General features: G+C 42.2%; 1 protein-coding gene and 1 long non-coding RNA gene across 4 annotated transcripts in view; one reads left to right on the plus strand and one right to left on the minus strand.

Moving 5' to 3' along the window:
- The window catches only part of COL4A6 (collagen type IV alpha 6 chain), a 184,616-nt gene that overhangs the window by 87,149 nt on the left and 72,718 nt on the right, over nucleotides 1-24,749 (plus strand). For all 3 annotated transcript variants that reach the window (XM_081897303.1, XM_081897302.1, XM_081897304.1), the window contains exons 5-6: nucleotides 20,883-21,017; nucleotides 23,390-23,434. In XM_081897303.1, the coding sequence (XP_081753429.1) occupies nucleotides 20,883-21,017; nucleotides 23,390-23,434 (180 nt within the window). The remainder of the gene's footprint in view (nucleotides 1-20,882; nucleotides 21,018-23,389; nucleotides 23,435-24,749) is intronic.
- LOC309362076 lies at nucleotides 3,028-7,781 on the minus strand. The gene is made up of 3 exons (XR_014164776.1): nucleotides 6,294-7,781; nucleotides 5,953-6,133; nucleotides 3,028-3,875 (listed from the first exon to the last, which is right to left on the minus strand). It is a non-coding gene; the product is annotated as an uncharacterized lncRNA (long non-coding RNA).

Genomic DNA, 24,749 nt, shown 5'->3' on the forward strand with positions numbered 1-24,749 from the left:
GTTGATGAAATCATATTGCTCTGGTGCATTGTGGGAAATTTAAAATGGCAGTTCCTCAATGCAGTTGCCCAGCACAGAGAAGGCATTGATGTCAGTGGGCCTTGACAGGGTGGGCATGGGGAGTTTGGGTGCTGATGTCAGTCCTGGTTATACTAAGGGAGACTTTTCTCTGATGTGGAGAACAAAAAATAAATAAATCTGCTTTTATATTTTAAAAGAATGTGGCAATACAAAAGAATTTAAATGTTTTGCTGTTCACTTGAGAGCTGTGATCTGATTGTATCCATACATTAAAACAGCTGTGAGTCCTCACTCTTGGGTCTCCAGATGTTTTACTTGATGGGTTTATTAGGTAGATGAGGGAATATAATTAACTATATTTTATCCCTCTGCAGACCCATGTATTTGGGTTAACAGACAAAAGGATCAGCTTAACACTTGCATTTAGACGCATGGGGCTGAGCAGAGTTTAAATCCCATCTTAAGCAGTTTAATTGAAAGCACAGGAATTAGCTGTTAGGCCAATCTTCCCCTTTGTTGCCTGTTTATCAAAGAAATAGGATACAGACTGAAAAGTAAGTTTAAAACATATATTTTACTCACAGTCAAGCATTCGTCCTTAGCTGCAAAAAGTAAAATACATCTGTTTACAGCAAAAACAGCTTCAGGGTTTACTGCTTAGCTTTTTCTTCCCGTGAAGATATCTCACAAGGTAGCAGAGGTTTAGAATCAGAGTTCTCCTTCTTCTAGATAGGCTGCCTTCCCAGGGTGATGAACACCATCTGCCCCTCACTTCTCTCTACACAGCATGTGCAGAAATTGCCTTCTTGACTGTTGGACCCACTATTGGTCCTGTGGTTTGCTCAATCCACCGGAGCCCATCTTCGCATGCAGGGGAAGTTCCTAGCTTACTGAGGGTTTGAGGCATAGCTGTCAACGTTTCCCATTTTTAAAGGGAAATTCCCTTATTCCAAATAGAATTCCTCGCAAGAAAAGGGAAAAGTTGACAGCTGTGGTTTGAGGCCTATCAGCTACTCTCACCTGTTTTAGCTGTTCTCGGGGTGTGGCCACTGCCACATGCTGGCAACTTCTAGGAACCACAGGTGAGAGCTGAGGGCAGGGTGGAGACCAAAGGTGGACAAACTACCCCAGAAGGACCGCAACATGTCCCCCACCAGGGATACTACCCCTCCCCTAACACACTAAGCTTCTGTGTTTAGCAGGAGTATGCATATCCTGTTTGGGCACCACTACCATAAACTGCCACATGTGTGTGTTGGTTCAAAAAGGACCTCCTGTAAAGAGGATTCTCAACAAGTGACTCATGTACTAATAAAACATGTATCCATGGTCTGAGCAGGCATATGAGTCCACCTCTGCTGGTTTCTGTACATTAGGATATCAACAAAGTACATCATAAATATTTGCTGAACAGTGAAAAGTTGTCTTAACAGTGTGTCATGCAAGGAATTGGTCTTAATTGGGGAGAATCCTGGTTCTGCTGACGATGCCAGCATTCTGTTAAATATTTATAAAAGAGCTAGCTTGTTTACTCTGAATCTCAACAGACTCATGCATTCTTAGGATGAAGGACACCTGGGGTCCTTTCAGCGCAACTTTATGGGAAGGTTTGCATCTAAATTCCCAACATTTACGCAATCGTCTTAAAGACTGAGGCTGCATTCAAACAGCACTTTATTCAATTTTCACAGTGTTTCCTTACCTGATATTTTCCATGTTTTGTGTGATCTATCACATGATATAACAGTCACTTTTGGGAAACTAGTAGAAGTTGAGAAATAATATTCGTAGTATTTGCTTCCAGAAAAAAAAATCTTTTCACGACTCTGGTCACCTGGAAAATTGCAGGAGTTTTGCATTGCAATTTAACATAACAAGAACTGTAGTGGGATTCTGGCATATGGCCTTTACTGCCATGTAAAATTTAGTACCATGTGGTGGTGTATCAGTCAAAAAATAGATAATGCAACAGGTAATGCAGTGTAAAAGAAACATTAGAACCCAGAACAGGAGCATTAGCACTGCAGTCAGTAAAACGTGCACAATAAACTCTATGAATGCACCCCCTATCTCCTGGGGTGTTCCTCTTTGAATGAGTGGGCGACTTGTGAAAGTACTGTTGTATGCCCCCATTCAGTAGGGCTTGTTCTGGCAGTAGAGGAGGTGGTGGGGCTGTGGCACTTACCTGACCTCTGTCTGAGTCACTGCAGTGGGAGGCATTTAAAGAAACCAGTGTGGTTGCACAAGGAGATTACAGATGAGCTAAGATGTAATAAGGGCATGTATAAAAAAATGGAAGAAAGGGTAAATCACGAAGGAAGAGGGTGTCTGCAAGGCAGCGTCGTTATAGTACATGGTGCTTTGAAAGTGGAATCTGAGTTAAGAAAACATAGCCTGCTTCAGGTTACGTATGTAATGGCCCTTGAAACTATTCAAGCACTGTTGTGCAGACAAATCTCCCCCACTGAATGTCCTCAGGACATTTCTTTTCAAGCTACTCATTCAAGCTGCAAACATTTGAACTGATTCTACAATCTTCAACCTGCACATAGTCAGTCTGGCAGAACCCATGAGGATTTATTCCTAAGCTCCTGGGTTTGCATGCAGTTTTGAACTCATTTGCCAGCTGTTTTCCACTGCTTCTAGAAGGGTTCTGCCTTGGAAGAGGAAATATGTTGGTGACTGATACAGATTTGCCAGAAGTATAGGAAATTCTGCAAGGAAAATGCTTTCTCTGTCTGAATCAGTATCCAAATACTCTGTACAATGTACTAAGATAAGCACAGCTAGTTTCAGCCTCACTTTTTAAATGTTCATGGGTGCTGTATGCAGAGTATCTGGAGTCTTGGGCCAAAAATCCCAAAATGATAAGAACTGTAAGTAATCCCTCCTTTCTTGGTGGTAGAAGGTTATATTGCATCTTGCCTGTGCATTTATTTGGGCAGAGTTTTCATTACTATTTTTATCATAGAGCAGGGTAAATAGGAACTAAGAGGACACCCAAATATATAGTTTTAATGGTTTTTTCTTTTCATGGTATTGCTTTCCTTGTACATTGCAGAGAGAAGATTGTAATTAAGTACTATATACGTTGTCTAAGTAAAATAAACATTACCAATAATCTTGATCTGGGGTGGGGCTTAGCATATGTATAAGGGCAACATGATCCAACACTGGAGGTTGAATATGAACTGTTTTGGTACTCAGTTTCTGTGCCAGTTAGTCTATTTCAATTAAGTCCTGCCAGAGGAAGGGCACTGAGACACACTTAAAACTGAATTGCCCTAGAACTTGTATCTGCATACTCTTCGAAGTGTTGTGGCAAAATAACCGGGATGCCATCTTCCGGGGCTGCATGTCTGTGTGAGTCATGTGATTCGCATGTCATAGCAGCCCCCCCAAAAGCACTCTGTTGAGAGGTATGGTTTCTGTCACCCTCTCAAAAAAATGTTTATTGTGCCTTTCCCCACCCTGCAAAAAACAACAACACAAAACCACTAGGTGGTAGTAGCAGGTTTTTAAACCCCGTTTTGCTATATTTTATTTTCCAGTTTCCCACTGTCATTCCCAGTTCTTCTGTAGATTTTGTGGGGGATCCAATGTGCCCCAAATATCCCCATAAATCAACTTTTTAGTAGTAGCAGCAGCACCTCCAGAAAGCTGCCTGCCATTTCCTTGATCATGAATTGCTCCTTGCTGTTTGGAAACGTCTGCTATTCTAGCTTCTTGTTTTAGGACTTTGAATGATCCACCTGCTGGGGACCAAGTCCTCTCTACACTGCCTCTCAAGCAAGGTCCTTCAACTTCCACCCACCACCTTATTGGGTGTATCTTTATTAATCCAAGATAGGGAACTTCAAAAGGCAAAGCATAAATATAAGAGCAACAATTCCCAGCACCCTTTACAAACTACCATTCCCATTGTTGTTTGAGAGAAACCATAAAGGTTAAACTTTTAAATCTGAGCTTTCCAAACTTTTCATGTTGGTGACACACTTTTTAGACATGTATTATTTCATGACACACTAATTCAGTTTTATTAGCAAACTGGAGGTTAAACTAACCCCATTACTGCCCCAGGAGGAGCGCAGGGAGCATTCGTGTTCCACACCCACACACCACAGCTGACACGCGTAACGTGTTGCAACACACAGTTTGGAAGGCTCTGCTTTAAATGTATGGTGTGGGTGTGGACCCAGTTATCTGTTTCCTCTCCGCTCATTCTTTTACATCCCCTCCATTGGTGCAAATTTTGAAGATAGGTCAGTTCCTTCCCCTTATCATTGTGTATCTTCTGCTTCCAATGTGAAGTATAGACTCAGAGGTGGCCTTTTCCAGCTGGCGATGGAGTGCCGGCAATGCCCCTCCTGGCACTGGATCAGCCAAGTGAACTTTGTGACTGGTGTCAGCAGTGGCAACTGTAGCGACTGAATTAAAAACAGTAATGCGGAAGTTCCTCATTGCTTCTCAGCCGCATGCTTCAGCACAGGGATCTCTCTCCATGATACTTTGTGCTCAAACACAAGAGCAGAATAGCCCCTCTGGCTGACTAAAGGCCAGTGTTTTGCTCAGATATCGCAGCAAAGTCAGAGAATGCATAAGCATTTGCTGCTGACAGCATTTCATTCTGAACGGAGTATGATTGGAATGCCATGGAATGCTAGGCTTTCTCTGATGGAGGGCTTGTTAATGCCAACGTGTCTGTGGCTAAGGTGTGTCCTGAGGCCACCCTTATCTGTTTAAAATGCTGCTTCTTTTACAGATAATATAAGCAAGGCTACTACTGGTTGAGGGTATTCTTAGCTGATTAACTGGGGGGGGGGGGAGGCTTGTCCAAATTCAGCTCGTCCTGTTCCTCAAAAACACAGGTTCAAGTGGTTTTCTCCATCTCCTGTGCTTTCTACTCATGGGTTCAAGCGATTTAGCCTTTGCCCTGCTGCTTTCCCCTGGGAAACCCACTGTTTCACACAAAACGAGAGCAAACATCAATCCAGAGAAAATCCAATTGGCATTTGCGCTGATTCAGTGGCTAAACAGTGGGTTTTCCCGAGGGAAAGTGATGGGGAAAATGGCTACGTAACTGAGCCCCTAGTTTAAGTTAATTGAATAAACGTTCATAAATTTGTATTGTGTGGTGTAGTGGTTATAGTGTTGGACTAGGACCTGGGAAATCAAGGTTCAAATCTCCACTTGGTCATGAAGCTCTCTGGATGTTCTTAGGCTGAGAGTGAGTGACTGGCACAAGGGCAAGCTTTATGGCCAAGAGTGGAGGTTGAACCCTGGCCTCCTAGGTCCTGGTGCAACACCCTGACCTCTATACCACCGCCGCCACCTCTCTCTCTCTCTCTCTCTCTCTCTCTCTCTCTCTCTCTCTCTCTCACACACACACACACACACACACACACCAGCATGTTTTGTAAATCTGTTCCGCCTTGGTTTTAATCAAAATATGGTGAATTTCAATCCATATGTGGTGAATTTCTGTTCATTGAGACTCATAGTGCTTTAGAGATACCCAAACCCTGTGCTTAAAAGAAGGGGTTTAAACATGTTGTTTGGGGTGACCAGAAGTGCTACCTGATCTTAAGGTGGCATGGACTAGGCCATCTTTGCAGAATGTTTAATCTTTCATTACCTCTACCCATACTTGGTTCTTTCAGGGACTGGATAAATTCATGGCAGATGTCTATCAATGGGCACTGTGGTAATTCAGTGGAACCCCAGGTGCAGAATATCAGTAGGAGTTGTGTACCTCTTAATACCAGTAGGATAAACCCTGTTTGTGGGTGTCTCCTACATATCTGTTTGGCCATCACAGGAAATAGGGTCCTGAGCTAGATGGGCTTTGGTCTGATCCAGCAGAGCTCTTCTTACATTTTTACATTCCAGATGCTACCAAAGCATCTGGAGGTGTGTTGCAATGAAATCCACCCTTGTGCTTTTCTAAGGATGGATGGCAAAACTGCTCCACTGAGATACTTCACATTCTTTCTTTTTGGAGTATTGACAAAACCAAAGAGTAGATTTTGGCACTTTTCAAGGTTTCGCTTGCTTCCAGACCTCTTGTGTGACGGATGAGTAGTTGAGAAAGTATTTACTCGGTTCCTCCTTTCTATGGGAGCACAAGACAGTTGCTATTTAGGCATTGCTGTTCAGGTTTGGAGAGATAAGCCACCCCTTAGGGTCCCATATCAAACTCCCTTAAGCCACGAATGGGAGTTCAGCCAACAGGCTCCCCTGTTATCAGAGCTAGATTGCTGTTAGCTACACACCATCCGCTGGTGATCTTGTGTCTCTGCATTTCCTTCTCCCTCTCATCAATGAGCCAATGAGCACCAAGCCCTGACAGTTAAAATCTTCTTCCCGACCTTAGATGCTGCTGTACAAAGAGCCCAGCTTAAGCCCTGGCCTAGTGTGTGATTGAGCATTTTGCATGGTCATGAATTCCAGCCCTACAGGGACAGGAAGCACAGTGCATTGTGGGTAGTAGCCCAGGCCCAGAAAGGCCTTTAAGCCTTTGTTGTATTGTATAGCCAGGGATTTCAGGAACAATCAGGCCTGTCCATCAAAGATTAAGCAGACTGGAAGTGCACTTTATACCAACAAATGGAACGAACAGCCTTTTGGGAGTGTTAATACAGCCACGTAATGAAAGGTCCAAGGACTTAGACATACAATTTAAGTGATGACAAGCACCACTGGAATGAATCATTTATTTTATAAACCTTAGCCAATGGGAATTCCAGTGAAGGATTTGTTCATTTTCACTATTACCCTGTTTAGCGTACTCCACTTGAGAAGAAAGATTGCATAAACTTCATTTTCTTGGGTATTTGGGTTGGAGACATTTGCCTTCCCAAATTATGGTTGTTTTTTCCCCCTCAGAAAGTCCAGCCCTACTCTTGTTTAGTCTGCTTCTGTGACACCTTGAAAACTAACAATTTATATTAACATAAGCTTGTCTAGAAAACAGTCATGCTGGCTGGCTGGAGCTGCCCTTTCCTCTGTTGAAATCAAAAGAGATATAACTAGTTCCACCCAGTTTACAGGCCCTAGGGCAGGGCTGGGAATCTGTAGTGCTCTGGATATTTGTTGGACTCCAACTCCCATGAGCCCCTTCTAGCACAGCCAGTGGTAAAGGCTGATGGGAGGTGTAGTCCAGCAACATCTGGAGGGCCACATGCTCCTCATCCCTGCTATAAGACTGGTGATGAGGGTTGCACAGAACTGGACAATAACTATCTCAGTTGGATCTACATAAATGGGGGAACTGTAAGAGGCATTCCTCTGTGTACAGATTAAAGAAATATGGCTTTTTGTTCAATAGCATCATCTCACAATCCCTTTGCGAGGTTAGGGAGTACTTTTTATCTGTTTTTTTTTAATACAAATGCCACAAAATGTTCATTCCACACTTGCAGAGAATAAATCCTTCAGTGTGGGAACATTTACTTTTTGGAACTCCCTGCCCATTGATATTAAGCAGGTACCTTTGGCTGAATTATTTTCATGCTGACTAAAAAAACTTTCTGTTTCAGCAAACCTATCCCGGCATGTAATTTTAAAATGAATTATTGTTATTAATTATTTATATATGTGTGTGTGTGTTTTAAAATTGCTTATTTATGTACTGTATTTTTATCATTTTATGTTAATTTGTTTTTTAATGTTTGCTTTTATCGGCAGAGTGTTACTGAACATTTTAGATCTTTGTAAACTGCTTAAAGGTATTCTGTCAAGTACTTAGTATATATATTTTAGTTAAAAATACTAATACTGCACTGGATCACTCCTGTAGTCCACTAAGCATAATATAATTAAGTCCCATTGCTTTGAGCAGAACTTACATTTTTGGTCACTAGCTCCTTCCTGGAGAGAGGCCTAGTGGGCTAGAATGTGTAGATAAGCTTCTACTAAACTGGAAGAGAGCTGAATCACTTGTGTGAAGAGATGGACCTTTATTGTGGAGATATTTCTGTAGCCCAATCTGTATTGTAGCTCAGTCTGTAATGCTGGGGGGTGGGGTGCAAAATCAATTGCAATCCTGACTTTCCTGTTCAATGTGGGTTCCCATACCTGCTGGGGAGGTGGAGGTGAGGCAGTGTCAGCATCAGATGCACTGACAATTCCCTTCCATGCAAGGATCTGTGTTGAATGTTACTGGATCCAACTACCTTCCACTGCAATGGCACCATATCTCAGTGGTATCACGAACACCTCCAGTTTTGTTTATTTCAAAAACATCAGCTATTGGGCGATCTGAAAGGCCTGTGACTGAGACAACTTGAAGAGGTGCTGCCTGTCAAAATAGACAGTACAATGCTAGGTGGGCAAACAGTTCAACCTAGAATAAGGCAAATTCCTTAGGTTATGAATGCCTCAAAGGAAACATGACAATCCAAGACTAATCAAGGTTTTAGTTTCCTTCCCATTCATGCGTTCATTCATTGTTTTATCAGCTTAAGGGCAACGCTGCAGTTAACTCTTGAGGCAAATAATACTTTGAATGGCTTTATAATAGTTGTACACCATGAACAGCAACCTCTGGAAAACATTTGTTATTACTTTTGTGAACATACAGAGTGAACATAAAAGCAGTAAGCAGCCACCATTAAACCTGTGCAGGACGGAGTATGTAGCCATCTCAAGACACATTGAGTAGCAAGTATAAACACCGTATTCTGGTATTCACTCCCTATAGTTGAATGGGATGCAGGGGGTACGATGTGACCTCTGAGTACTGTTTATAAATTTGTTGAACATAAACCATCCCCTATTGAACTGATTGTGTTTTGTCTTGCCTTAAAGTTTTGTTTCAAAATGATCGTAATGTAGGGTTGCCATATGTCCTCTTTTCCCTGGACTTGTCTTCTTTTTCTTGGGTATGTAAAATGAGAGTCGTCATAACGATCTATAGTTAAAAACAGAGGTTGCTTTATGATCAACACTACCAGAATTAACAGACCCACTTCATAGCTCGAGGATTTCAAATGAGAGACATGGAAACAAGTCCCAAAAGGAGCATTGAATAGAATCAAAGAATAAATGCACTATGCATGAAAAGCATAATGCTATAAAAAAAGAAATGAGGAGGGTGGAACGGGACAGGACTGGCAGTGCTTTGCTGGGTGCCATTTTTCTGTCAGATTGCTGCCCAAACATTTTTAATTATACTTTTAAAATGCAGTCTCCAGTGAGCAATTTGGCTCAGGGAATGATAAAGTGGGTTTAGATGACCTCTCACCAGAGCTGAAGTAGATCAGGCAACTCTGAATCTATCAGACCATAAAAGGCATTGCTGGGCTCTGGAATGGAGAGTTGGCACAGTCAGTTCAAATACCAGAGAGGGAGAGAGGCAGAGATGGCAAGAGTGCTCTGTGGAGCAGGGGTTTTCAAAGGTGAGGGGGCTCCTCTGGAGAGGCATGAAGAGTGCTTACCTGTTTGTGCTTTCATTAGTCATAGAAGGTCTGCCAGTCACATAAGCCTTCTGCAGACAGAAGTTTCAAAACTAACTCCACTATCCCTGACCATTGACCCTCTCCAGGTAGAGCTGATAATGTCCCCCTGTGCCTATTTTCTAATAATAAAATCACCATTTTATAGTTAAAATTGGGAAAAATAAATACAGTAAATGGACAAAAGTACAAAGATTCACAATTTTTTTAAGGGTATGCGTACCCCCCAGAAAAAAAGCGCTGATGTCCCTTATATGATACCTGGAAGAACCGCTATTAGTTTAGACGATATTGCAATAAAAGGGTCAAGAGTCTGTATAACATAGCATCCTATGTTCATATGACACCAGGTTGCAGAAGTCTGGGTTAGACTAGCCTCCTCAAGACTATCTGCTTTTAAAGCATTCATATTAATTTACTTGCACAAAGCTTATTCTGTCTGTTCTGAGCAATAGAGGGTTGACAAAGAGCATTAATTTTGTTTCATTCTAATTTGATTCTGGGGTCTTTCTATTAATAATTCATCCACCCCACATTTTCAAAGCATTTCTTCATAACTTTCCTAACTGCAAAAAGTATTGGTTTTTTTTGGGGGGGGGGGTTTAAGCACCACAAGTGGTCAAGGATGATGGGATGATTATTATGTTTCACTTGAGATTAGACTGGGAATGGGCAAGCTTTGGCCCTCTTGATGTTGCCTGACTACAATTCCCATCATCACTGACAATTGTCTATGTTTGACTCAGGTTCATGGGAGAGTTAAAGTCTGAGAACATCTATAGGGCAACAGGTTAGCCACCTTTGGATGAAGTGGTCGAAATCCAAAGAAAAAGACAGGTCGAGAACTTCGGATGGGTGCACAAAATAAAACTGTGTGTGGGTTATAGCATTGTGTGACTTTCGCTGCCTTGTTTCCAACTCTTAATAAATGGTGTGCACTACAAATGCTTTTGATATGTGAATCTGTAGAAATTAGAACATTCAAATCCCCACACCCACAGCCAAACTTCATTGCTGGGAGAGCTGTCATGTCTTAAAACCCTGCAGGTGGGCAGCATTAACATCAACAAGACAAGTTTCTTGAAGACAAGATTAAATCAAATGACTGCATATGATATAAAATATAAATTTGAAGTTGGTAACCTTGTTTATCCACCCTGCCACATTTCAGGATGGAATGTGCAACAAGTACGGTAATTTGCTGTTAATCTATCTGATCTAAATGCTGTGGACTATCTAAAATAATAATAATAATTGTAAAAATGGTTTCATCATTCTTCCAGGAGTGAGATAAGGAATTTTACTCATCATCTAATTGTTGTAATGTCCTTATATGATGGTTAGATTAGTGACAGGGAGTGGCAGGGAACTGGCTTTCAGAGATGAAAGATTCATATGCATAAGTTTTAAGCTTTCCATTTTCTTTTCTTTTCTTTTTAAAGTGTGGTTTCGAGCAATGCAGTTGCCACATGAGCCAGCCCCTTTTACAGCGGTTTTATCCCCTAGAATTTCACCAAGCTCTGTGTGTTTTGACATCCATGTTAACTGTCCATGCTTCTTAAAACAAAGGGCAAATTCCTCACATATCTCTAGTTCCTTTCATTCCAAAGTGCTATGCCAGAGCTCATTTTTGCTCTCAATTAAGAGGAGGTAAGGAGCGCTTGCCAACCTCTCCTAATTTGACAATCCATGAATGAGATCTCATGTAATTGCAAGTTATCTGCATTCCTGCTGGCCTAGAGCTATCCCTCCACATCTCTGATGTTGCTTAGGACATTTGATCCCGCCTGAGTTTGATCCTCGCGGGTGGCACGAGGACTGCAGGCTCAGGCAGTGGAGATCAGCCACAGTGAACACACTTGGCGCCTGCCCCATTCTTTCAGGGGGGAGGGGTGACCCTACCCACTCATTTCTTGGGAAGGAAAAAGTGTATGTGTAATGCTTCATTCCCCACCCCCCACCGCCCACCCCAATTAAAAAGCGCTGCTAGACTTGGCAGGGGTGCATGGTAGGATTTCACTCACTTGCCACTTTCCCCTGACAGTGTAAAAAGCAAAACAGGGGGCTGTTTTGTTTTGTGTCCCCCTCCCCCACTGCCTGAAGCATCAGTTTACAAATGTTAAATTCTGCATAAGCCTGGACAGTGTTTCCAAATGGTTGGGGTGGGGGGCGGGGACTGCAGCTCAGTGGCAGAGCACAAGCTCCGCATAGAAAAGTTCCCAGGTTCAATCCCTCTGGCCTCTCCAGGTAGGGCTGGGAGAGATACCTGCCTGAAGTCATTTGAGGCCACTGTCAGTCTGTGGCAACGGCATCTGACTTGGTATAGGTCAGCTTGCAATGTCCCTAAGGAATGTAATTTTGAATATATGCTTCTATTTTTATTTGTGCTCTAAAGCAAATTAATAAAATAGAATTCTCCCACACCCACCTCAGTGCTGTGTATGCGCATGCAGCCTTTCTCAACATGTGGGTCCCCAGAGGTTGTTGAATTACAGCTCCCATCACCATTAGCTAGCAAGGCCAGAGCTCAGGGATGATGGGAGTTGTAGTCCAGCAACCTCTGGGGACCCACAGGTTGAGAACCACTGCGAAGTTTATGCTTGCCCAATGAGACTCCCTTTTGCTTTCCTCTCCTCCCCCATGCAGCCCCTCACAAATCCACCAGATCTGCTTCAGAGGGCTGGGGAAACCCTCTGGAGCAGATTGGGTGGGTTTGCAAGGTACTGCAGGGGCATGGGGCAGCCAGCAAAAGGAAATCCACTCATGCAGCACTGGGTATTACTTGTCTGCCTATCTACACACACATGCTATATAATTGTGTGTACATAGGTAATGTATATTACACTGTACATTGCTGAGTAATGACATTGATAGAGGGGTCTTTTTTTTAAATATATTTTATTAAATTTTGACATAAATATATTTCACAAACGTACAAAAGACAAAATGAAAAAGAAAAAACAGAGAAAAAGAGAAAAAAAAGAAAAACACGAAAAACATACAACTTTAAATGACATTGATCGACTTCCCCTTATCTCGATTTCGGAAAATATTACCTTGTTTATCTATCTGCTGTGTCTATTCCTTAATAAAACTTTTTACGTAGTAAGCGTTATATCATGCCTACTGTGATTTCTGTAAGTACATATATGTTTCTGATCAACATTTTGATTTTCCCTTTATCTCTATTTCCATATATATCCTAAATTTATCCCATTCATTATTAAATTTTGCACTTCTTTGATTTCTTATTTTCTGTGTCAATTTAGCCAACTCCAAATAATCGGATAATTTAAGTTGCCACTCCTTTAGTGTTGGGATTTTTGGTGTTTTCCAGTACTGTGCAATGAGGGTTCTGGCGGCCGCCATTGCATATTGAAAAAAGGTTCTATCTTCTTCTTTGATATCCTTACCAATTATCCCCAGCAGGAAGGCTTCGGGTTTTTTAACAAACGTATAGTTGAGAATTTTTTTTAATTCATTATAGATGGATTCCCAAAATTTTTTGAGAATCTCGCACGTCCACCACGTATGGATGAAATCGCCCTCCTTGCTCTTACATTTCCAACACAATTTATCGCCTGTTCTATACATTTTATGTAGTTTTACCGGCGTTATGTACCATCTGTACATCATCTTATATATGTTTTCCTTTAGTGTCGTGCATGCTGAGAAATTCATATCTTTACACCACAATGCCTTCCATTTGTCAAACTCTATGTTGTACCCTAGGTCTACCGCCCACTTCACCATCACATCCTTTACTTCCTCGTCCTTGGTGTCCCACTCAAGCAACTGGTTGTACATTTTTGATAATAATTTTGTTTTGCTTTCTATTATTTCAATCTGAAATCTAGATTTCTTGTCATTTATTCCGATCTTATTATCTTCTCTCCACATTGAATTAGACATTGATAGAGGGGTCATTGCGCTCATGTCCTGCTTGGTGGGCTTCCTGTAAGCACCCATTTAGCCACCATGGAAAATGGGATTCTAGCTACTGCCTGCATTTTTGCTGATGGGTGTTGTGTCCATATCACAATAATTTACAAATCTTCTGGAAGACTCTTTTTCCTGTGGGCCAGATGTCACAGCTAAGACTCAGTAGGACTACTTGTGAGTGAATTATCATGTTTGCATCTTTATGGCAAAACAGACTTGAGATATTAATTAAATATACATTTTTCCAAAAATAAATAAATAAATCTATGCACATTTAACCTGGGAGAAAGCCTTATTGAGCACAGTGAGAGTTCTACTTCTGAGTAATGGGTAGGATTGCAATGTTAACTACTACACTATTACAGCAGCTGGAAACACTTTGAACTTTGTGGGGAAAGCTCTGCAAATGTCTGTACTGAAACTTATTTAGTGCAGTTATCTCAAATATTATATTTTAATTGTTTTTTCCACAGTAAAAAAAACCCAGGGGGTCACTGGAATGTATAGTAACTTCTGGTTTTGAGCTAGGCAAACACTACTGTAAACAACAGCAAAAATGAAACAAAACCCTAAAGCCCTGGGAGGTTCGTTAATTACACACAAGCCATTTTGACATGAAAAAGGAACCAAATATGACTGTGCTTCACTTTTGTTCCAGGTTGTGTTCCCAAGATGCATATTAAAATCAGATGGTGGTGTTGTTTTTTTAAAAAAGTTCTTCACTTGAATTATATAAGATATACACAGAATCATTTGGTAGCACAAATACAGTGGTACCTCAGGTTACAGACTCCACTAACCCAGAAATAGTGCTTCAGGTTAAGAACTTTGCTTCAGGATGAGAACAGGAATTGTGCTCTGGTGGCACGGCGGCAGCAGGAGGCCCCATTAGCTAAAGTGGTGCTTCAGGTTAAGAACAGTTTCAGGTTAAGAACGGACCTCCGGAACGAATTAAGTACTTAACCCTAGATACCACTGTATAAGATTGGTATAGGCAGTGACATTCAGCACAAAACCCATAAATGGGTATATAAATAAATGAGTCAGACCATTTGTCCATGTAGCCCAATTTTGTCTACTGAGTAGACTCTACCCTGACTACCAGTGGCTCGCCAGGATTTCAGACAGGGGTCTTTCACATCCCTACCTTGAGATGCAGGGGACTGAAACCTGTACACAACTTGTACACAAAAAAACTCTCTCTCTCTCTGATATGATATGATACTTGAGTCTACCCATCGCAGCACATTTCTGCTGTTAGCTCATGCCTTGAGGATGCTTGTAAGTCGCTGGGTGACTTGCAGCAGCCCTGAACAGATGCTGGTTTGTCAACAGCCTTGTTAACTCCCCACAGAGGTGCTTAGAACTACAGCAAGTTGTCTCTCTAGTTGATTTGGGGGTCACCCCTGGTTCTAGTGCAGGTCAAGTAACCCCCACCTCCCTCGTTCTCTTAGATTTAGGCAGGTGGCTAGGGCAGCTCAGAAGGGCCCTTGCACTGTGTGCATGTGTGCAATGGTAGAGGCTGGAAAGCTTGCTGCTGGTACATGTGTGCAGTGGTAGAGGCTGGAAAGCTTGTTGCTGGTACATGGGAGACAGATTGAAGAAAAGGAAATACGAATTGGCCCCATCCCGTATTTTGACCAATCGCAGCTAGGAGCGGTTAGGAGTTATGTGGAGTCAGTTTCTGTTTTGACTTGAAATGTTCATTTTGGGCTTCTCTGAATTACATAAAGGCAAGAAACAGGCGGGGGGAGCCAACCTGCAATGGCGCCCACCTGAGAGGTGTCAGAACTGTGCTCTAGTGTGCTGCAGCTGAAAGAAGGACTGGCCCAAGCTACAGTGGTACCTTGCAAGACGAATGCCTCGTAAGATGAAAAACTCGCAAGACGAAAGAGTTTTTCATTTTTTGAGTTGCTTCGCAAGACGAATTTCCCTATGGGCTTGCTTTGCAAGACGAAAATGTCTTGCAAGTTTGTTTCCTTTTTCTTAAAACCGTTAATACCCAGGGAATCCGTGCTTCGCAAGACGAAAAAACTCACAGAACAAAAAAAATCGCAGAACGAATTAATTTCGTCTTGCGAGGTACCACTGTATAAGGTTCCATCAGGCTGTGAGACAGATGGGACTTCCACCACCGAAGAGGGCCTCTCCACTGGCTTTGCTGGAAGGCCAGCGCTTTTGACTGCTCTTATAAAAAAGAAAATGTCCATTGTTTCTGTTCACTACAGGATCCCTGAAACATTAGTGCCTCGGCTTGCTTTTCTCCTTCTTCTTCCCTGTCTCTTTTTCTTTTGTCTTAGGTTGTAAGTCTGACGGCAGGCTCTGTCTTGTCACTGATATTTGTAAGCTGCTTTGGGAGCCATTTTTTAGCTGAAGAACTGGATGAAAACCATTAACAAAAAATATTCATATACAATAAAATTAATACAATGTAATAATTAATATAATAATAATAGAGTTTGTTTTTGCTTAGGACAGTAAAATAGTTGTGATAGCAAATCCCATGGTTTGACTGTGTGCTGGGAAGCACTTTCTTTTGCTGGTCCTACATCCCTCACATTGAGCTTCATAGGATAACCCTCAAGTATTGTGAGTGAAGGGGGCAGGGGGGCTCTTCCCCATCCACATTCTCCACCTCATACACTTGTGGCTGTTATTTGTCCCCAAATAACAATGCTGTAAGCGTTTTTACTACTTTGCACCAGTGTTCTGCTTTTCCTCAGCCTAACCTACCTTGCAGTGTTGATTTGAGAACAAACTCAGATAACCCCCCCCCCCATGGTTGCCATTTGAGCTTCTTAGAAGAAGAGCCAAATGTAAATGTGGTAAACAGGAGAGTCCTCAATGGAAGCTACTCGTTACTTAGAATTATAGCCTTAGCTGTACAGTGGTACCTTGGTTCTCAAATTTAATCCATTCTGGGAGACCATTCGACTTCCAAAATGGTTCAAAAACCAAGACGGAGCTTCCATTTGGCTGCAGGAACTTCCTGCACTCAAGTGGAAGCCACGTCGGACATTCAGCTTCCGAAAAATGTTCGCAAAGTGGAACACTCACTTCCAGGTTTGCGGTGTTTGGGAGACAATTTGTTTGGGAGCCAAGCCATTCGAAAACCAAGGTACCACTGTACTAGATTCAGACCAAGTCTCCCATCTACACCATATGTTTAAAAGCAGTGCCATACCACTTTAAACAGCCATGGCTTCCCCCAAAGTTGTAAAGTGTAGTTATGAAGCTCCTGTTGCCCTCACAGGGTAAGATTTTCCAGACCCCCCTGGGAAGAAGCATTGATTGGAATTGTAGTTTTGAGAGGAATAGAGGTTGTCGAACACCCGTCAGTAACCTTGACAAACTACAGTTCCCAGGATTCCTTGGGGGGGAGCCATGACTCCTCAAAGTGGTATGATATTGCTTTAAATGTATAGTGCAGATGGGGCCTCAGTTAAGGAAGCAAATTTTGCCATGTGCTTAGCTGACATTTTAGGGGTTCCTCATATAATAAATGTAAACAATGTGCAAATGAAAAATGCAGAAGGGCTGGCCACTTAGGTTTTGTTGTCCATGGTTTAACCAGTTTCTTTCTATTCTACTGTGGAAAGTGTTGTTGCCAGCCATCTTCAAAAGGATTTAAATGAAATTCATAAGAATTAGATTATCATGGTTTAATCACATTACGAGGGAGATTAGCAACATTTCGCTGGGTCTTTGTGCTGCTGGAGCCACCCCAGGATACTGGGCTAAATCTTCAAGCAGTATTAAGATCTCTCTTGTAGTGTGCAAAGTAAAACAGAGGTTTCAGTCATTTTTTCTCTTTCTTGGGATTAGAACACAGGACCTACACTTAATCCCTCCATTGTAGAACTCTTGAAACTAACGGTAATCAGATTTGGATACGACCTTCACAATCATTCCTCAGTGTTGCATTATTATATACGAACGTAAGAAAGCCTCTTTAGGATGAGATCAAAGACCCATCTAGCCTAACATCCCTCAGGGTGATCTGAGTCCCCATCAGCAGTACAAAATGAAAGCAGTATCATACCACTTTAAAAAGTCATGGCTTACCCCAAAGCATCCTGAGAACTGCATTTTGCTAAGGGTGCTGAGAGTTTGTTAGCATGCCCTTCAGAGAGTTACAATTCCCAGAATTCCCTGGGAAAGGAGGTTGCGGTTACATTACTCTCAGAAATGCATCATTTAGCGACTCCCACTCCTGCTCTGAATCAGAGGCCTCAGAGGGAAGCATGATGTTAAGGGGAAAGGGTTTGGCAAGGTCTGAGGGGAGGGGCTGGGTGAAAGAGGGGTGGCAAGCCGAGAGTTCGGCTTCTACTAACTACACATTTTCACAGCTTGCCCCCACTGCCCTCCCTCTTTAGTACATCTCTTTCTCTTTCTTTCTTTCTTTCTTTCTCTCTCTCTCCTTCTCTGTCTCTATATGGTTATTTTCATTAATAATACATAAAGAAGCAAAAAAAAAAAAGTCATATCAGAAACATCATCATCAACAACAAAAATAATTTTGAGCTTACTTGTATCTATTGTTGCAAAAAACAGAGGGAGTGTTAAGGCTCGTCCACACTTCCACTAGTCAGCAGTAAACAGCAGGTAATTCAGCAGGCAATTCAGCAGTAAACAGCAGTAAAACGGGGGGGGGGGGAGGGCGGGAGGGCAGGGCAAATGAAAAACATCATATACCCATGCCTAGAAAGCACTGAACAAGCAGAAGTGTAGATGAGCCCTGAGGGAAAGGGTTTTGCAGAAATTTATAGGCAATAAATTTATTAAGGTGCAAGCTTTTTCTTTGGCCCTTCATCGTACGTGTTAACTGTGCAAGTGTGCATTAATTAGCTTGTGTCACCAGTAAGGTTGCCTTGCTAATTGGTCACTGTAACTATTTTGCTTTCATGTAAGCATCACCATCAAAGCTTTTTTGTGTGTGTGCATTTCATTATCCTGTAAACCCTGGTCTGTCATCCATGCATGTATACTGCATATGCTTGCCAGTCCAGAATTACACATGATGCATCTGATGAAGTGGACTATGGTGCACAAAAGCTTATGACATAATGAATTCGTTAATCTTTAAAGTGCTACAAAAGTCTTGGTTGGTTTATTAACAAGAGCAGAGGGCTCTTCTGCTTATACACAACCAATGTTATCAAACTTATTCAAAATAAAGGAAAATAAGCATTTCACTCTATTACTCTAATCCAGTTTAAAACATTTCCAGTCTCCTTAGAAATTATTAACACTCTGCGCTCCTTATCATAACCACATAACTCCTGTGAGTTTATGAAGTACAGCTGGACCCCACACTTCAATATACCATTCTCTTAGCCTTGGAATTTCCAGGATTTAGTATGCACACTCCTGACAGAATGTCCTTTGAGTGATGTGTTGCAAAGGGGCAAGATCCTCTGCTGTGATGCACAGAAGACAAGGCACATCAGTCTTCTAGCTGGGCAGCATACATTTCATGCTGAAAAATCAGAGGTAACTTGTGTTTAGGTATGTGTTTCAGATCCAGATGTATCGGTTACAGTCCAGTTGCTTGGTAATTGAAAGCTGCAACTGATAAAAGCTGCAGAAGTTAGAACAGCAGAATCATAGAATTGTTGAGTTAGAAAGGATCCCAAGGGTCATCTATTCCAACCCTGTGCATTGTAGGAGTCTCAACTTGATCATGTAACAACTCCCATCATCATCCCTGTCCATTGACAAGGACTAGGCCCAATATTACAGCCACTACACCAGAATGACTTTTTGTGTTCTTGGGCCTGAGAGCCATCTCTGTGTTCTGCCTTGTTCTGAAATGATCTTCTAGGGTGTGAGACAGGACCTTTTTGATTGTGGCACCTACACTTTGGAATAGCCTACCTAAGGTACCGTATTTTTCGCTCTATAAGACGCACCAGACCACAAGACGCACCTAGTTTTTGGAGGAGGAAAACAAGGAAAAAAATATTCTGAATCTCAGAAGCCAGAACAGCAAGAGGGATCGCTGCGCAGTGAAAGCAGTGGTCCCTCTTGCTGTTCTGGCTTCTGGGGTAGCTGCGCAGCCTGCACTCGCTCCATAAGACGCACACACATTTCCCCTTACTTTTTAGGAGGGAAAAAGTGAGTTTTATAAAGCAAAAAGTATGGTAACTTTCCTTGTTAGCTCTTCAGCATTTTAGCAAACAGATGAAACCCTTTTTGTTGTAATAATTGGTTTTTATATAATCTGCATTTCTTTTAGTAGGGCGACTTCCTGCTCTTTGGGGTTTAATGTGTAAGGTTTTGTCTCTGAACTGTTCTCTGGCTTTATTTAAAATTATATTTTTTGCATTTAAATTGCAACAACACTTGAAGTTTATAGCAGAAATGCAATTCAGGGATTAGCTTTTTAGTAACAACAACAACATGATAATTCTTTTTTTAAATTTTGTGATGCAGTTTAAAAAACTACACATAACATGAACTAACTTTGGCACCATCTGGCCTTTCCATAATTTTTTCCCCTGTTAAGACAACTCATGTGGCCTGCCATTTCCACAAACCAAAGTAGCAAGGCCTTTCATGTCTACTTTGGAAACAACTTTGAGTACATCCTGCATTATTCATATAGCTGTTGTTTCTTCCCCAGCTGTTAAAGGGCTTTGAGCACTGGTCAAGCTTACCGCAATTTTCACATACACAAATACACATACATACTTGCAAACAATAGCAAGTGAGTTACACAAATGTGACCTCTTGTGAAATGGAACGTTAGTCATTTTTTTTAAAAAAAGGTTTGTTTCAGCTAGTTACTTTTGCTTTGGTGGGGAGGGGGGAGAAGAAGCCCAGGGGCCCAAATCTGGAAAGTCCTCCTGATATGGATCGGGGGCCTACACCAACTTCCTGCTAAAAATCCACCCCATTCTTATTTTTATTTTACCCCAGAGGTGCTGTTTTCAGTAAACAGCATCTTTGTGACCAAAGAAAAGTCAAGTAAGATTTTTCTGGCAGGAATCCTTTGGGTGCAGATGAACAAGCCGGTTGCAATGGTGTAAAAGCGTAATTGGTCCCCCTGACAGCTTGTGGGCCCTCAGGAGATGCCCATTCATGCTGACGCTTGATGCTGCCCCATAACTATCTTTGTTTAACTTATACCCATTAGATCTTATCCTTCCCTCAAGAGCAGCATCCGGGACCATGCCTTTGTCCTTTTCTGCATGTCAGCCCTTCAGATAGCTGAAGAGTGCTTCATGTCGACACTTGCACCCCATCATCTCTTCTCAAGGCTAAACAGATCCACTTCTCTTAACCATATCCCTTATCATCTCTATTTCCCTTCTCTGGTACCCAGAACCGAACATTGCGCTCCAGATGAGTTGTACTCCTCCTTCAGTTGTTTCCTGTTGGATGCTTTTTGGGGGGTGCTTTTTGTAAAGGCAGGCGCTTGTTTGCAAACTCTTAAGATGGATTTCCTCCCCTTCCTCCTAGGGTCAACCAGGACCAATTGGGAATCAAGGACGGATGGGTGTTCCAGGGTTTACTGGGCCAGAAGGCTTGAGGGGGCCAAAGGGAGAGAGAGGGAGCACAGGTGCCCCAGGTACAGCTGGACTGAAGGGAGATAAGGTAAGTTTATCCATTCTTTTGAGCTTTCTGAATCCTTAAAGACAGCCCTGTTTTTACTTACTTACTGCTGGAATAATGTCAAAGTGCTGTCTTGTTCATGCCCTGTAGAAGTATGGTGTACACATAGAGCAGTATCAAAATCACTGAAGATCACAATTACCTAGCACATAATACAAATCTGGCTATTTCATATGGCTTCATTATGAATTGGGCACCATAATCCCAAAAAAGTTCTTTTTGGCTTAGATTAAAACTTGAGCCATGAAACCTGTTCCTGTCATCACCACCATTTGGTTCTTTATATCCTGCAGTGGTTTAGTGTCAGGGACCCTGGCAAATGTAATTACTAAAGATCCAGGTGTCCTGGGGAAATCACAGTTCCCAGAGTCCACAGCACTTGGGACAATGTCACTGCAGCATATTGGAAACCAGTGAGAGGGAGATTTTGCAGAAAGGCCTCCAGGAGGCAAGACAACTTTTCTACTGCTGCTTCTAGAAGGAACATGTGGAGAAAGGGTACTGAAGCTCATGGGTTTTAGGAGGTAGGCATTGTTTTTGGACTTCCAGTGATGTTATTGGGAGTGTTCCAGGTCCAAATTTTGAAACTGGCCTCCAAAAATGTTTATTAGACCTGTGCAGGTTTGTATATATGTGGTGGAGCCAGCTAATTCTAGTTTTGTCTCCATCCTCCTTACTGCTGAATTTGACAAAGGCAGCAAAGGAGGACAATGACAGGCAGCGCTACTCCCTAGGCTGGTTGTAAGTTAGCTGGATGAGGGCAGAGTGTAGTTGGTGGGGCAATGGTCCATTTGCCCTGAATACTAGCCTCCACTGTTTAAAAAAAGAAGAAGAGCAGAAGATATTCAGAGATCATTCTGCAAAATGACTCTCCACCCCCTTGGGAGGTGATGGAAAAGGAAGTTCTCAGGGGGGTAGACCTCTTCTGAGAAATTTTGGCTCAGTTCTAGCCAAGTAACTATTCCCCAGCCTCCCATTTGCTTATGGAAATACTTTTAAAATATGGCCAAGAGAGCAATTTGGCAAAGAGCTCTGTGGAGTAATATCATTTAATCAGAAAGAATGGAGGGCAAGGCACAGAAGCCAAGAAGAGGCAAAGCTCACAAACTGGTGCTTGAAGGAGAATTTAATTGGCCACTCACTGTGTTTGGACAAAGTGTGCTGGTTCTAATCTTTTGTATACAAAAACTCTGAAATGGCACCTTTTGATTCAAGAGAATCTACCCGAAGAAAGACATTTTGTTGAAATGTGTTAGGCAGAGTATTTGTACCAATAAATTCTGTCTGAAGTTTCTATCAGTCTGAAGTTTCTATTTTTGAATTCCTTCTTTCACTACAGCCGGGCTAGGGAACCTTTTGCAGTATATCGGCTTCATAAGGAACCTCTCAGGAAGCACATCACAGTGGGTCTTGCCCGGCCAGATCAAGGTGGCTGGGAACCCTGGTGCGGTTTTCCAAATAGAGTTCCCCCCCCACACACACAAAAAGGGATGCACCAGAAAATACTTTTTGAGATGTCTTTAATTGTCTGTAAGAGACGCGGGTCACGCTGTGGGTTAACCCACAGAGCCTAGGACTTACCGATCAGAAGGTTGGCGGTTCAAATCCCCGTGACAGGGTGAGCTCCCAATTGCTCGGTCCCGGCTCCTGCCAACCTAGCAGTTCGAAAGCACATCAAAGTGCAAGTAGATCAATAGGTACCGCTCCGGCGGGAAGGTAAATGGCGTTTCCGTGCGCTGCTCTGGTTCGCCAGAAGCGGCTTAGTCATGCTGGCCACATGACCCGGAAGCTGTACGCCGGCTCCCTCGGCCAATAAAGCGAGATGAGCTCCGCAACCCCAGAGTCGGCCATGACTGGACCTAATGGTCAGAGGTCCCTTTACCTTTACCTTAAATTGACTGTAATCATTAAGCTTTCATTTACTACAAAAAATATTCAGAGCATTTCATGTCTCTTGGCCAAACACAAACAATTTAGGTGGTCTTAGTAAACAACACCACCATTGAAAATACTCAGAGCATATGCAGTTTTGTATTTTAAACTCATGATTCATCGTTTTCACTCACTTCTTAACTTAAGAAAGAATATTGACAAGCTGGAATGTGTTCAGAGGAGGGCAACCAAGATGATCAGGGTTCTTTCTAGTTTAAAAGACTTTTGCTTTTTGTTTTTTGCAAAAGGAGGTAGGTCCTAAAATATACATTTCAGGTGTTTAAGAAAAGGGTAAATAGACAAATAGATCAGTTGATCACCTGTGACTAGTCCATCTTTACTCTAAACTACCATAAATTGCAAACAGAGTTCAGATCTATGGATCAGATGAAACATCAACTGCCTCTTTTTAATCCTTTCAGGGCCCAATGGGAGTCCCCGGATTTCCAGGAATATCCGGAGTTCCTGTAAGTCTCTCTGTGTTTTAAAAAATTAAGTATAAAGTTTTGAAATAATGCTGCTGTTTGTATTGTTTTGCTTTTCCCATGCCCCCAGAAAATGCATAGTCATTTATCTGACCTAAAAAGCAGGCTGCATCTCATCATATTTCCCGTAAACTGTGTATAGGCAAGTCACTGTTGTATAATTCAGGTAAGTAATATAATAAGCACACAGGATTAATAAATGCAATCATTACTGTTAAACATCAATAAACCATAAGCCGAACGAATCTGCCTCCCAGTTCCACCTTTCTTATATTTCACGTGGAGAAACTGGCTAGTACCAATTTACTTTTTTTTGTTAATTCCGTGAACACGGACAGTTCCCAATGCTTGAAAAAATGTGGTACGGTTTCCAGTGCAGTCCCATTCCAATCTGTGTGAGGACTGGATGTGATTGCTACAGAAGACTTATGGGTTCCTTTAAGGGAACTGGAAAGCCTTTGCACAGTGGGAGTCCTTGCAGGAGGGAAAGGGCCACCAAAGGTCGTGTAGGAAATGTTGACCGCCAGGTAAGTTTCTGTCTTTCCGTGTTGATGCAGCTGGGCCGATGAAATCTCTTGGCAGCAGCCGCTGCAGCCGCCTGTGTTTATGAACTGTTAACCACAGATGTACGGGAGAAGCAGCCCTCTAAAAACCCCCCACCCTGCAGCATGTGTTTAGTTTTTCCCATGGAACAAGGTTCAGTAGTTTGGAAAGCGAGATGCAAGGTTTATACCATTTCAGCTGAATATACAAGGCTTGCTAAATGGAAACAACACAATGAAATAGTGCATGGAATGGCTTCTATCAGTTCTGTTTAAAAGTGTTTGGGGGCAGGGGAGGAACCTCAGGCTATTTTAAAGGCAAGATCTGGAACTCACCAGAGGGCCCCCCCCTCCAGCTCTCATAATATACAGAGCTGCTTATTAAATTGGGCTAGCGTTCATCCTTGAGTGAATCTACCCCCCCCCCTTTTTTTCAATGTTTATTCAGTTCCTCTGGAAAAGTTTAGAAGGCAGGCCATTCCCAGGCACTGTGTTAGAAAAAGGTGTCACTGTGTCATCCGTAACACCCTCTCTTGTAATCTCTTTAATGTGAATTGATAGAGCAGGAACATTTGGTATATTGGTTTGTATCCAATGTAGCGCTGAGGGCACCACACTTGCTTTTGCCCTATGGCTTTGATGTTAGCCTTAAACTTTTATACTTGTAAGTTTTTTTATATGTATAATTGTAAGTCACATTATGTAGTAAGCATACATTTAACAGCAGTAAGAGGGAAGAGACCTGCCATTTCAGG

This window comes from Podarcis melisellensis, assembly GCF_964234715.1.
Source record: "Podarcis melisellensis genome assembly, chromosome: Z".
NCBI lineage: Eukaryota > Metazoa > Chordata > Lepidosauria > Squamata > Lacertidae > Podarcis > Podarcis melisellensis.